We start from the raw sequence: 15,591 nt of genomic DNA, 5'->3' as shown, positions 1-15,591 counted from the left end.
GAGAGAGAGAGAGAACACACACATCCACTGTGACTATCATTTGCACTTCTTTGTAACAGTCTAAACATACTGTATGGGGTGTTATCTAATGTGATAATTGGTAAGTAGATCTTCACCCTTCTGGTTTGCCTATGAATTATAATTTAGAGGTTGTGTGCCATTATTAGTCTGCTTGCCTGTGGCCTTTTATATTCAACAGAAGCCTTGCTGTTTTCTCAGAAAAACAGAGGTCTTAGAGGGTCAGCTCTGTATAATAGGCAATTACTAATATGAAACATTAGCTTGGAATCTATAATATATAACTAGATGAGAATGTGAGTCCTGATTTTGAATTGGTTCTATGTTTAGTTTTTGAGTCCAACTTTAAAGATGATTTTGGCATTAGTGTGTATTTAAAATCTATTTCATTTCCATAATGAGTTGGAATCCTGTGGTTGATAGGATGAAGCCTGTGAATGCCCAATCTGATTATTACTAGTGCATTTGTTAATGTTTGCCAGGCATGACATTTGTGCTTCCACATATATTATCTCAATAATAACAAATTCACTATTCAATAAAGTTGCAAGATAAAGGTGCTTGCCCATTTGAAATGAAGTTTTCATTGTTTAGTGTATCGTGCGCCAATTCCAGATATCAGAGAGCTCTTTTAATCAGCCTGATATTTTTGCCAGCTTTTCAGTGCATCCAGATGTTTAATTAGCAGAGTAAGAAGATAATGTGCTAATAAGAGGCTGAGAACAATATATTGGAAGGAGAGGTGGCAGTGGCATCTAAAGTCTATAGAAAAATCTGTTAATGTAATTTGCTGAATTGACTGAGGAGGGGAATTTCTTTTTGAAACAGATCCACACTTAAAAGTTAGTCATCAGTGAATAAGAAATATGTGTATAGAGAAATAGAAATCAGGGACAAAAATATACTGAACAAACAGGAAAAGCAAGAAAGAAGCAAACTGCATTTTAAATCAAAGTAGTGTCTGTGGTACAGGGAATTTGAAAAGACCACATGTGGGGAAAAATATTTCCTGGGTGCCCTAGGGCTACTGTTCCAACCGCCTACTCTCTTGGTGGTTCTGGCTTTCATTGCCCCTAGCTGTGGTACACCCTCCTCTTGCTCAACAGGAGCAACCAAGTGGGGGGAGAGAGAGCAAGCATAGAGCTGCAGGAAACCAGTGTCAGTAACTTTTATCAGCAGCCTTAAGGAGCCAGGGATCCATCTGAACCTCCCTATTCCACTGCAAGTCAAGAAGATTAGCATCTTTATATTTACCCTTGTTAAACAACTGAATTAAAGCTGCTTCCTTCTTTAAGGACCTTGGAAGGACTTTAATTTTTTTTTTTTTTTTTTGCTTATTGGGTATGGAGTGAAGTGTTCATATGCTCAATTTATCTCTGCAAACCCTTCTCTTTGCACAGAACTCATAGCACTTCTTACATTTCACTACTTTAAGAGTCAGCTGTTTACACACCTATTTTGCCTACTAAGCTCTGAGTTCACAGAAACAAGAAAAGGATTTCTTTCTCTCTTTACCTTATCAAACACCTAACGGTGTTTTTCACCTATTAGATTCTCAATAGTCTCTCCTCCTCATGTAACCTCTGTGTTTCCCATTATCTATCGACCGAAGAGAGGAGCCTTTATATGATTTTCTTCTTATTGGTACAATGGTGGGTTTAGGAGTTGGGAGCAAATGGTGAAGGCTCAGAAAATGAAAGAGAGCAACTCACTACATTCATATATCTCAGGTTTAGCAATAATTGTATCAGAAAACTGCTGTTAGGTATAAGTAAGCTCTAGTTGCTTCTACAGAGTCCTAAAAGAGTGCTTCTGCAATTTTACTATGCTTCAAAATCAGACAGATTAACCAAGCATAATCCTGTGCTCTGTAGAAATTATGATTCAGTAGGTAGACCTCCATCATATACATATTTAATAAGCTCCTCAGGTAATTGCACATTTGAAAATCACTGCCCTAAATATTTTGTTACCATGAAAATTTCAATTTCTGTTTGGGGAAATATCAGTAGACAACAAGATTGGGAGAAATTTTTTAAAAAAATACTACCAAATTCAGGTTTTCAAGTACTTGTTATTTGTGTGCTCATAGATGTACAAGGTATGAAGAATTCAGGAGAACTACAAGAAGTACTTGCTATTCTGAAGGAATGGTCTCATTGAAGAAGGACACTTCTAAAGAGTGAGACCTAACAGAATATTCTACCCCAAAGTATGCTTAACTATATAAACTATTCCTTGACTGAAAAGTGCTGGAGAATTCCAAAAAGAAAGACTTATGCACAAAATGTTTTGAATTTCTCTGAGGCACCATATAAACTCAGTGAACGATAATTCATGAAATACATGCACATTTAGCAGACTCTGAACTCAAATATGGTTACCTTTATATCTAGATTCTTCTCTATTTTGCATATTTTAAATGATGTTGTTTCTCTTGAAACTAAATGTCAGTTTTTTGTTGTTTTTTTTTTTTTTTCCCAGATGGTTTGACCGACTGTGTGGACCCTGATTGTTGTCAACAAAGCAACTGTTATGCAAGTCCTCTCTGTCAGGGATCACCAGATCCTCTTGATCTCATTCAGCAAAGCCAACCCCTCTTCTCTCAGCACACTTCAAGACTCTTCTATGATCGAATCAAATTTCTCATTGGCAAGGACAGTACTCATGTCATTCCCCCAGAGATCTCATTTGACAGCAGGTACATATGTATTTATTTTATTTCTTAATGAACTCTGGTCATGTTTTTCTTCAACTGTGAAAGGAAGATATCTTCTAAATACCAGGTTAATTTCTCATTCCATACAATCCATATTGTTATTTTTCTTTAGATTTCTCTAGAATGCCTAAGTTCTTACCAACTACTGAGAGAGAAATTCACTTCTAGAGATTCTGTATCAGAAAAGTTTGTGTGTGGGGCTGGGGATGTGGCTCAAGTAGTAGCGCGCTTGCCTGGCATGCATGCGGCCCAGGTTCGATCCTCAGCACCACATACAAACAAAGATGTTGTGTCGGCCGGAAACTAAAAAATAAATATTAAAAATTCTCTCTCTCTTTAAAAAAAAGTTTGTGTGTGTGTGTGTGTACATGCATATAAACACACACACAACTTTTAATGACAAAAAAGAAGGAAAGTACAATTTGCAAATTTATTCTGTTGACTCCTTGAAACTCTTGAATTTGAAAGGCTAATTTTAAGTTTTGTTCCATGATGAAAAATGTTTCCATATTAAAGGGTTGGGTGAATCTGACATCCTAATGTGAAATGCAAGACTTGTAAAAAATTGACTTCTAGGAAACCTCAAATGCATCAATTGTCACTAAGGACCTGAGACCAAATTTAATCTCTTAGGCAAAGAAATTTTAAAACTTGACTGAGTTATTTGACGTGCAATAACATTAATTTGCTCATTAATATTCATTGCTTCATGTTCATCAATGATATAATTTATTAATTAGTACTACATTTTGGTAATTCACTGAAGTCAACATTTCCATCTTAAAAATTTCCTCCTCTCTTCATTCTGTAAGTTGTTATGGCTTCCTAGACTATGGCAAACAGAAACTTTTTGTAAAACAGGGAAAATATTTGTCTAGGAGTGCATAGCTACACCCTACTCACTCAGTTGAAGCCTGATGAGCATTTTCAGTGCCCAAGAATAATTTGGTCAAGTTTGTACTGATATCAGTGATATTCTAAGAATACTGAAACTCAATCTTAAGTGAGAGGAATAATAAGCTCCATGACATGGATATGCATGCAGATGAATTAAATGACACACTGAACTCAAGTAAGGTGAGAAAGTCAGGACCTGAGAGAGAAAAGAAACAAGTCACAGACAAGTACACTTGCAGAAAATGGGATAATGAAGATATGTATGGAAATATGAAACACTCAATTCCCTTCCCTTCAATTGTCTACTAGAACTCTTATTGAAACTAAAATATTTTTCATTATTTTTATTTTTGTGCAGTTTTGACCTTTTAGGTCTCTGACAGAAATCAAACCCAAATGCCAATATATCACAAGAAAGGACCTTTCTGCCAGGGGATCTTGTCAAAGTTTGCCTCCTTCCAAGAGATTCAGTGAGCCTTATTTTGAAATGTTTCTCCCAGCTCAATAACAACGTAGTATAATTTTCAGATGAGGTGTAGTTATAGTAATTATTTAGATAGTGTAGATTTATTTACTGTACACCAGAGGAACAAAAAGAACAAAAATCAGCATTGTCCATATTTTCCTATTTAAAGTAGAGGTAAGTCATCAACGTTGTAGTTTTCTCTACACTTAAAAGACAAGTCAGTTTTTAAAAAGTGAGAGAAATAACAACAACCTCCATGACATAGAGATTCATGGAAATGTGTTAAATGACACTGAACCCAAGTAAGGGGAGGAAGTCAGAACCTGAGAGAGACAAGAGACAAGTCATTGTTACCCAGAGCAGGACATTTGAGCAATAAACTTTGAAAAGTCAGGACAAACTTAAACCCCTGCGGTTCAGCTTCATGCTTCAGCAGAGCTTGCCTGCAGCTCAAAGTGAACAAACCTATTACTTGTGGTGGTTAATGCCCTTCTCCTCCTCCTGGTTTGATTGAGTTTTCCCATTCTTTTGTAAAATGCTCCAAGTTATCATTTGGCTGTGCAAGTCACATTTAAATTCAGAGCGATGGGTCTCCTTCATCCAGTGGTCTCAGCTATTACAGATTTATCCATTCTGTCAGAATAGGTGCAGGCCTATTCCGAGGAAAGTAGTTGAAAACAAACAATCTATTTTCTCAAAAAAAAAATTTTATTTGGGGTATCTCTGGATAGAATAACTCCAATTCTGATCACATATGTGAATAATAATTGTTACAATCTCTTAAATCTATATAGTACTTTTTCTTTGGATTTCTTTGATACAAGGGAGGATTCATTATTTGAATAAACACACATGGTTCTTCATGTTTGGTTCTCCTAGGTTCAAGAGCTCACAGATTGGAACAGTTTGAATTTTCAGGTTTCAATTCATTTTGTTCTATACAGATAGATCAAAATAGAGCTCCAAATCAAACACGGTTTGTGGTAGATGCTTCAAACTTTAGTTTGCAAAGGTTTCAAGCAAACATTATTAATTTTATCCTCACAGTACCCCATGAAGTAGGCAATTGTACTAGATATATTTTATATATGAATAAACTTAAGTTCAGAGAGGTTAAATAAATTGCCCAAAATCACACAGAACACAAATTGGCATTGTAGCAACTCCTGTAACTTTTCCACTATGCCACAGCTGCCCTGTTTTAGCTTGTCCTTAAAAAAGTCTGATGACATGGTCCAGATCTATCCCAGGTAAATGACATCTGGGTCAACAGAAGAAACTTAGAAACCAAGTGTTTTTTTTTTTTTTTAATCCAGTTCATTTTAATACACTTCAATGACATCATCTGCAAACTTTCATTCAGTGCCAATGAACTACTTTGTAGAAGACAAATTAATTATATGAAATGGAAGTTTACTATATGTAAATTGTTAAATTGTTATATATCAGGCCCCATACTGTGCTTTTACATGTGCTATTTCACAAAAACTCTGTATAGCAGGCACTTTTAGTAGCTGTACTTTTTAGGCACGGAAACAAGAATTGAGATGTTAAGTAAGTGACTTGTTCAGGGAAAATCAGAGGGTCAGAGGCAGGATTTGAACCCAGACAGACAAGTGGTGAAAGTCTGGTCTATAAACTACTGTGCTGAGCCACTTTGACTACTTAAAAAGCTGGGGTGACCATCTCCAAAATGGCTTAATAACTCTTATACATTCTTGACTATGGGGTTGCTTTCCTCCGACAGATCTAGGACACTTACATGTCATCATCAGATGAACCACTTTGCTTTTTTTTTTTTTTTTTTTTTTTTTTTTTGGTTTTGCTGTATAACTGAGAGATAGCTGGGGAGGCAGGTGAAGAAAGCATTGCTACAGGGATGATTTGCCTACTGGCAAAATATGACCCACACAACTGACTTGCTGCCTAGCACTACCACAATCAGAAACCTCTGGAACTAAAGATAGTGGCATACAGGTGACAAAGAGTTGCAAGGACACACAAATGTTAAATAACTGTTCATCCTTGTGCATCCAAGGGAGACTAAACTTTCTTATTCTGAATTTGCTGCACTGGCATGTGAGAGCACATAGAACATGTACCTTTTGTGCCCTATGATTGTTACAATGTCAGTGTGAACATGCAGCTTGCCCACGGTGAAGTCTCTAGCAAACTCGATTCGCTCTTTTTATTTTTTTAATACAATTTACCCTGTAGCCTGTGTTGCTTTCTTTTCTTCAATCTATGTGTTTTCTTCAAACATAACTACAAAGTAAACCACATATTCTATGTGCTCTGGATGACTTATTACTTTTTAATAATGTAAATAGGTGAACAGAAGCATTATTGATCTTCAGTGTCTAAGCATTTAATCACTATTAATAATGTAAAAGGTTTTTATAAATATGTAAAAACAAGAGTACATTAAACTAAATGACAGCAGTAATTTGCAAAGCCAGACATTTCACTCGCCATCACTAATGGAGAAGTACATTTAAAAAGCAAAATCCTACTAGGATTAGTGCAACCACTGACAGCAAGGTCTGGCCAAACTCATTTGTCTATTTTGTAACCATGAAAGAATGATCCCCACATCAATCTACATCAAGTGTCTACATCAGAGGTTGCTTAAAATCAGCCTACAGATGGCCTGACACTTAGAAATAAGGAGATCTAACATAAAAATTGGAATACATTCCTTCTCTAGAATTTTTGTCAACCCTAGGCCCATGGAATGACATAAGTAGTCTGGAGGTGAGGGCCAGCTACCACTCAGAATTAGACATAACACGCCCCTCTAAATCACTATCCACTGTTTCCCTTATACCTGATTCACTTCACTCACTTCCACTGTCATGCCTGGCCCTGCTCTTTGAGCTTCTGACCCCTGCTCTGTACAGTTTCAATAGCTTTCCTTGGAAAGAACTCAAGTATGTATGTATGTGTGTGCATGGATGTGCGTGCATTCTGATATTTTTCCCTGAGATATAAATCTCATCATTTTTAAATATCATCATTTTTTCTTAATTTTTGAATGATTATTAATGATGTCATGGTGTCATTTGTGTCATATACTTTTAGTCAAAGCAGTCAATGATCTTTCCCAGATTCAAGGAGAAGGACATACGTCCCACCTGATGAAGAGAAAAGGATCAAAGAATTTTTTACCATCTTTAATCTAGATCCTAACTAGTACCCAGCACATAACAAGTAAAAACTGAATGAAAAATTAAGTGGCTAAGTGGTTTGTTTAGTTATAGTAATTTTGAAGTGCAAGTATTCTTCTCACATTTGCTAATGAAAAAACTCATTTTGGTTGCCGAGAACACACAGATGATATCAGAACCTTAAATAAACCAATTCCCAAATGTAGAATCAGCCTAAACGTAAGATTACATATCTCCAAATAGCACAAGAACTAAATTCGTAAAAGATGAAGTTATTATGTAACAGTGCCAAAGTGATGACTTCTTTTAAACTTAAAAGACCTTCCACCACTGTCATAGCCTGCCAATAACTGATATCATTTATGATTTTGTATAAGCATCTACCTTCAATGGGATATATAATCAAAATGTAGTACCAAGAAGAAATTAGGAAATAAGGAGCATTATTAAAAAGTCAGTAGGAAGACTACTGTCAGTTGACTCAATTTGGTATGCATCATTATTGTTTCTCACTAGAAAACCAAAGAGAAGTACCACCAAACAATTTGAAGCACTACAGATGCTTTAAGTATGGAATTCCTGGCAAACTCCACTTATCCAAGCTCTTCTCTTCTTTTACTACACCCCACTCAATAATAAAATCTTGATTCTTGCTCCTGATTAGTCATAATACCTGGTAATAGCCATAATTGCTTATCATAACTTGTTTAATAAAACATGCTTTTCTGCACTTGGTTGATCTGGGAATAAATACAATTTGAAATTCCGTGAATAACAAAACAAGTTATTGACCCAAGACTGAGGTCAAAGGAAGCTTGCAGGAAGGTGGTCATTTCTGCAAAAGCTGTTTATTGTGAATAAATACTAAGAATTAAGAATAACTATACTTGAAAAATACTAATTATAGACTTAAGTATATTTTTATCAAAATTTTAGTACTTCCAGAGTAACTGAAGATTTCATAAGTCCTCAGAAGGAGATAACAGAGATATCAGACTCCTCTGCCATTCTTAATGTAATATTGTACCCTGATATCAATTTATTTTTCAAAAAAGTGATGAGGATATGTATTCATTCATTCATTTAAGAAATATTTCTTTAGAACCTACTCTGTACCAAGAATTATGTGGATGGAGATAAACAAATGAAACACAATCCCCTTTTCACAGAATTTACATTCTAGTGAAAGAGGCAGTGAAACTTCAATATTTGATCATTGCACATTGTGCATATATATATATATATGCAAATTACCATACTATACAACATAAACATGTACAAATGTTATCTCAGTTAAAATGAAAATAAGAAAAATACATAAATAATTAAAATACTTGCACGTGAAATAAGTTCAGTGAACCTGGGACAGAATGTAAAGAAAGCAATGAGTTTGGCACAAGCTGGACAGGAATTTCAGGGAATGATGGAGACCACATGACATAAAAAACCAGGATTTTAAAAAAGCTTGAAGTTCATTAACTCAGAGAATCTCAAATTCAACTGATTTGTTGGGGTACACATGTACCCTAAATTGATGCAAGGTAAGATGTATTCTAGCAAATAAGACAAAGTCATTAAACAGTAACAGAAATGAAGCTAACCTGGATATTTTCAGCTATAACATAGAAATGGAACTAATTGATTCAGGTGAGCACAAAGAGCTGTTAAAATTGATACACACAGGAGACTATTGATGACTTGCAAGAAAAATACAAAGCTTATTTAGGCAGGGAACAGCTTAACTATGCACAAGTAGTTTCATCCTTTGACATTTAAAGCTATAATTTTTTTCTACAATTTAAAGTGTTTGTATTAAAAAATTCTGGGAGAAAACAGACCAATCATCAAAAAAAATTTCCATTTAGCACAATAAAGCATTCCTATTAACTACGCTTTGGATTCATTTTATAATAACAGATTCTGTAGTTTGAAGATAATCTATATTAGAGAAGACTGATAATCGTCTCACTCTTGAGATTTATATACATTAGAATGTTTTTGTTTTTTCCTTTTCTTCATTCAGTGATAGGTACTCTACTAGGCTCTGACCTCTCTTCATTATAATTAAGATCACAGACAATAATGAAAAATGTAAATATCAGGAAGGTATAAGTACTGTCAAATGAGATAAAGGAAATTTAGGGGCAGAGAATGACCATTACAGACAGAGTGGTCCAGAGAAGCTAACTCTGTGGGTGTAACACTAGGGCAGACCCTAATAGCATTCATCTATATGCTAGGTGATTTGGGCATGAATATTTTTTACCACCTGGACCCATATAAAATAGATTTTCACACAAGCAAGAGCCTGACATTGACATTTAGGAGTCTATTGAATTAAGATTCTGTGCCATTATGTGCAATAGGAAGGTAAAACAAATCTTTCTCAAGAAATTACTACCTATTGTTACTGTACTAGGATTTATTGATAAATGCTTGGACTGCCTGCCCATCCAGAGAATTTGAATAACTCAGTCAAACTGGATATGCCTTAGAAAAAGAACTCAACAATAGCTCTAGACTGTTTAATCATGGAAGGGAAAAAAAAAATAGCAGTTCTTCAACGATTACTTAAACCTAGAAAAAATCCAATTTTTAGAAACCATTAACTGATTTGAAGTTATAAACAAAGAAAAGATAAAAGACAGCCTAAATCTTAGAATATTTAAAAGGAAACACAGTGCTGTTACAGTATTTAAGCATTCACAGAATTAGTATTCATAGTTTTGTGTACCTATGAGTAACCCCAGAAGATCCATAACATAATCATTCATAATTTTGCTGAGGTACACATTTGGATCCATATGCATTTTGTTTAACTTTTTCATGAATCTGTTTGTTAAAGAACTCTAAGTCTATTTGATAATAGCAGATTTTTGTGTATTTTTAATCTAGGATCATGAAAAACATTATACCAGGTACACAACTGAGAGTAGATAAACACACAAAGCAACAATTGCTGAATAAATTAAATAGACTAAGGACTGGAGGAAGCCCTTCACAGAGCATCAACATACTCAAATCTACTTTCTAGTCACCTTTTTTTTTTTTCTAAAAAGAGACACCGAACATAACCTGCCCACATTTGGGAAAGGTATCCAAGCATGGTTTGGCTTGGACATATTTCCTTGTGTTCTGCTTTGTCATTGCACCTTGCTTTCCCTGAGCAACCTCCTTTCTTCATAGCTTCTGCAGTTGTTGTCCTAAATGGGGAGAAAAGTTGTTAATAGTTGCTAATAAAGCAATTTGATCTTGTTTATGTGAAAGGTGTTACTCGTGTGAAAACAGGATCTCCAGATTTTCAGACAATGATTTTGTCTAATGCTATAATTCATGAAACACATGTTCAAGACACATTTTAAAAATTACAAAATGCTGAAGGTTCCCAGATTTATAGTGTTGGCTAGCTTCTGAAATCAGCAGTCAACACCTAAAGGTACCAAAAAGAAAGAATGTGCGACTTTCACTTCTTTGCAAATGCTCTTAGAAAAAAGTCTGAAAAGAAACCAGAAAGTAAATCTTCAAAATGTTATTCAATCTGATTATTTATGATATTTTGAAACTTAAGATATTTTGAGATGCTTAATAATTAGTAATACCAGTAGCTATCTACAACTTACCTCAGTGTGATAGTTATTTTCTAATATTTTATCTTTCCCACTTTCTGCTCAATTAAAATCAAAAGTCAAAAGGCTCAAACCCTTATTACCTACTTCTCAGCCAGGATACGTGTTTGCAGTGACTCTAGCTAATTAAATCATCTCATCTTGTCCCTAGAGAGGGAAGAACCAGTGCAAGTTTGGGGATAAAGAACGAATAGCGTTCTGTAGTTCCTTTCCACTACACACCTTGCACAAAGAAAGTGCTCAGCAGTTGGTAGATTTCTGTAGGTAATGATTTCCTAGGGATATCACCATGTTTGTAGGTGAGCACTTTTAATTCTAGCCACATTATTTACATCTTGACAGAAAGATCTGAAGTACAGCTCAGGCTTTTTGGAGTCCAGATCAAGAGACCTCCACCACTCCACCACTTATTACTGTAACAATATTGTGCTTCCTTTTTTTTTTTTTTTTAAAGAGAGAGTGAGAGAGGAGAGAGAGAGAGAGAGAGAGAGAGAGAGAGAGAGAGAGAGAGAGAGAGAATTTTAATATTTATTTTTTAGTTATTGGCAGGCACAACATCTTTGTTTGTATGTGGTGCTGAGGATCGAACCCGGGCCGCACGCATGCCAGGCGAGCGCGCTACCGCTTGAGCCACATCCTCAGCCCCATTGTGCTTCCTTTTAAATATTCTAAGTTATAGACTGTCTTTATCTTTTCTTTGTTTATAACTTCAAATCAGTAAGTGGTTTCTAAATAATGGATTTTTCTAGGTTTAAGTAATTGTTAAAGACCTTGTTATCTTGAGTTTTTTTTTTTTTTAATCCTAAATAAGTTTCTTCATATTTAAAACAGACCTAACACTTGTTCCCACTCAGGGTTATATGGACATTAAGTGAAATAAAGTAAGGAAAGTGTCTTGCATAGTAGCTGGCTCATAGTAAGTATGTAATGTTTTTTTAAAAATATTTATTTATTTTAGTTGTAATTGGACACAATACCTTTATTTTAATTATTTTATATGTGGTGCTGAGGATTGAACCCAGGGCCCCGCATGTGCTAGGCAAGCACTCTACCACTGAGCCACCACCCAGCCCTGTAATGTTTTATATATACAATTACATCATAATTATCACCATTCAGAAAATAATTTTCAGGATTAGAAAACAATTTGGAAGTTTCAGTTGTAAATATGGTCATTTCACCAGGTAATTTATGATAACTTTGTGTGGTGATAGAGGACAGAAATAAAGTGTGATAGTTATTTTCTAATATTTTATCTTATTCCCATTTTACATAAGGAACAAATGAAGCTGAGAGTAATTCTGTTTTGTAGGAAAAGTAAGAGTGGTGATGCTAGCAAGACAAAGCTAGAACACAGTGGCTACAGCTAGGCCAAACATTTTTCTCATGGCAGAAAAAATAATTCATGCTCAGGAAATAGCCAACAAGAAGGATCTGGCCTATATTTAATGATTCTCCATTATTTGAAAGGCAGATCAACAGAGAAGTGTCAGGAGAGGTTAATGAGGTTAACAAAACCTCATAAAGCTGATTACAAAGATAAACCAATTGAGTAATGTGTAGAACAAGCAAAACACAAACAAAAAAAAATTAACTTCAGACTATTCAAGAGTTGCAAGGGCTTACAGGACAAATATTTCAGATTCAAATTCTGGACAAAAGTAATCATGTGTCTAAATGAAGCAAACTGGCACTTATGCAGTCCTGAAAATGTGACTGTGTCGTCAGTTTTCTTATTGCTTCAAAACACTTGATCTTTTTCCCATTACTTTGGGGATCTCAGGCATCCAAAGCAAGCCTACTTTTGACAAGCAATTACCAGGGCAGATGGGAAAATAGCCACCCTACCTCAGGGTGAGTGCCCCCATTTTGTTTTACTTGAAACATCACTAGCCATGAGGAAAATAATTCTGCTTAAAAAGCTATCTGCATTTTCAATAGCACCACCTTTCCCTGAGCCCTAGAATGTTGATGGGTAATGCTCCCAGCTGCTTTTAGTGTTACCTATTTGGTAGGTGTTATTTATTTGGGCTAGTGATCAAAGGAGTAGGATTAAATCAGCCTGCTATATTTAAGTAAAAACTAATGAGATTTTGTTGGGTTTGTATATGAACTTTCACTGCATTCACATTTTTAGAACATGAAAACTAGTTCATGCTAGAACATTAGGTGTTTTCATGGTGCTGCACCAGCTTAGATAATGTGTATAAAAAACAGCATGTGTTCTGTGGGAACCCCTCCCAAAATATGGATATTAGAAACCTCAAATATATTTATATTATAAAATACCAAATAGTAATTTTGTGATGATATATAAAGACATAATGAAGTTAGTGTGCATAAATTAAGCATTTGAGGAGAGCTATTCATTCATTTCTCCCAATAACACAGGTGCTATTTAATTCCCTGAAGTAGTCAATTATCAAACAAAACTCTCATGATGAGATTGTCATAATGTGAAATCCAGAATGTTGGCTTCTAATAAATGAACTGGTAAGGCATCTGTCACACTGAAGCCTCACAGTAGTCCCTGAAACCCTGGAAGAAGTGCCATGAGAATGGGTTGCAAGTACATTATAACTTTATTCAAAAATAAAATTTGAGTTGAAATCCTATGAATCTTTCTTAAGCCCATGTCAGGTACTCCAGGCACTGGGAAGGACACAAAGAAAACCACACAGTCCTTATTGTAGAGTGACTAATAGGAAAGACAGATCTATAACTGTCATCCAAGATAGGCTGTGACAAGTGTAATAACACAGGTACAAGCACTGTATAATGAGAATAATAGGAGTGAGGAAGAAATTGGCGTTTTTTAGGACAGATAAATTGGGTTAAAACATATTTCCATTTCATGATCTCTGGATTTGAAGGGTCCCCACAGTTCATTTTATAGTTCAGCCAGCATTTTGTGGTGACAGTTTTACTATGGCTCCCCAAATTACAGTTGTTGCAAATCTTTTTCCAAAGGTTAATGTGGAGGAGTTAAAATTCATGTCACAGATTTTGTATGGTAAGATTGTGAATCAGTTGTTGATTTGCCTTCCTTTATGTGGTTTATGCTTCCTGCCTTCTTCCCCAGGAGTTTATACACCTTAATTGGCTGATTATGCTATGATCTTGCTTTTACTAAAGCAGTGATTCTCAAAGTTTGGCCTTTAGACCAGGAGGATCAACATCACTTAGGAACTTGTTAGAAATGCAAATTCTCAGGTCCTATACCAGACCTATTGCATCAGAAACTTGGGGATAAGGCCCAACAATCTGCATGTTAACAAGCCCTCCAGGGAATTCTGGCACATGGCCCGCAGGATCAAGCTTGAGAATCACTGGTCTATAGGAAAGATTACCAAGAAGGACTGTCAGAGTCCCACAATGGCATTTTAAAGAATAGGCCCTTTTAGTCATTACATGAGGATACTGGATAATAGAAACATCATAAGCCCTTTGTCCTAACCATCAGGGTCCCTAGAAGCAGTGCTTTAACCCAAATGATTCAATCAATGACTGTGGGATATAAGTTATAATAAGCCCAGGGAGCAACCCTTCAACCACATCTCATATGCAGTAGGTTTCTGTCCCTTGAAGAATCAAGCCAACTGACAGCTCCTCAAGGAATATAAAGGGCAGGATTCAAACACTAGTGAGCAGAGAATTCTTATGGCTTCTCCCAGCCTTGGCCTTCTCAATGCTATCTCTTGACCAGAGCTGTCAGCTTTTGAAAAGGATTTCATCTGTACCTATGGAGAAAACAGCCTAACCTGCCCACCTGCTGCTAGGTCCCCTGCTGGCTAGGTCCTTGATTTTGAATGTTACCCTTCAAAAGTAGCTTATGCTCATGTTTGCAACAAAGCAAATAGCTATAACTTCCCTAGCCCTGAGCCTCATTTTCCTTACGAAAGATTCTAATCAGAAATACAATGCAGTAAATTACATCTTCTTTCAGCAATTTAGTTTTCAGCCTTGTTTTCAAACCAACTTTTGTGCTTCAGGTTAATGTTGTTGCCTGAGGTGTTGAATGAATATTGGAAATTTGACACAGAAGACAAAAGACAACAAATAAGGGAAAAGGAGAATGGAACCAAGAGTTGATTGAAGGCTAGGGATAATTTGACTATACCTTGAAAATAGCAAATACAGAATGAATTAGACCTTTTGCATCAGGGCTGTCTAACAAGCAGCTTGTTAGTTAAATAAGGCTCTCAGTAAAGTGTATTCTGACTTGCATTTCTCAAGTTGCCCTACTCTTCATACCAAGTTCCAAAGACTTGGAAGATTCAGCGTTTAGTTAAAGTGGAGAAGCAATTCCTTTGGGGTACTGCTTTAGCATAGTGACAGCAGGTAGACAGTTTGGCAGCAGCCTGTATTCTCCAGAGAATAGGGAAACGAGGGATGATCTTCCCCATACATGGTTTTTAAGTCACATTGGACATGCCCATCTAAGGTCAAGTTATTTTGCTATGACCAACAACATCAGGGAGAAGTTCTTGTTTTTAAAGGTTCAAGAAAGCAAAGCATCCCATCCATGTCTGTGAATCAAAGGAGAGCTCCAGGCAAAGAAGAAAAGCATGCAATGTGGGCACACATGTGTACACGTGTGCGCACGCATGAACACACACATACATACATACAACCAACACAAAAGACAGTTACAGCTGGGCATGGTGGCACACTCCTGTAATCCCAGCAGTTTATGGG

The 15,591-nt window shown here is 35.9% G+C and overlaps 1 protein-coding gene across 3 annotated transcripts in view; it reads left to right on the top strand.

Moving 5' to 3' along the window:
• Tenm1 (teneurin transmembrane protein 1) overlaps positions 1–15,591 on the top strand; it is a 529,849-nt gene that overhangs the window by 370,985 nt on the left and 143,273 nt on the right. For all 3 annotated transcript variants that reach the window (XM_077107670.1, XM_077107669.1, XM_077107668.1), the window contains exon 15: positions 2,503–2,719. In XM_077107670.1, coding sequence (XP_076963785.1) covers positions 2,503–2,719 — 217 coding nt within the window. The remainder of the gene's footprint in view (positions 1–2,502; positions 2,720–15,591) is intronic.

The sequence above is a fragment of the Callospermophilus lateralis genome, chromosome X, assembly GCF_048772815.1.
Source record: "Callospermophilus lateralis isolate mCalLat2 chromosome X, mCalLat2.hap1, whole genome shotgun sequence".
NCBI lineage: Eukaryota > Metazoa > Chordata > Mammalia > Rodentia > Sciuridae > Callospermophilus > Callospermophilus lateralis.
The sequence above is the reverse complement of the archived record's forward strand: the minus strand, read 5'-3'. Positions and strand labels throughout refer to the sequence as shown.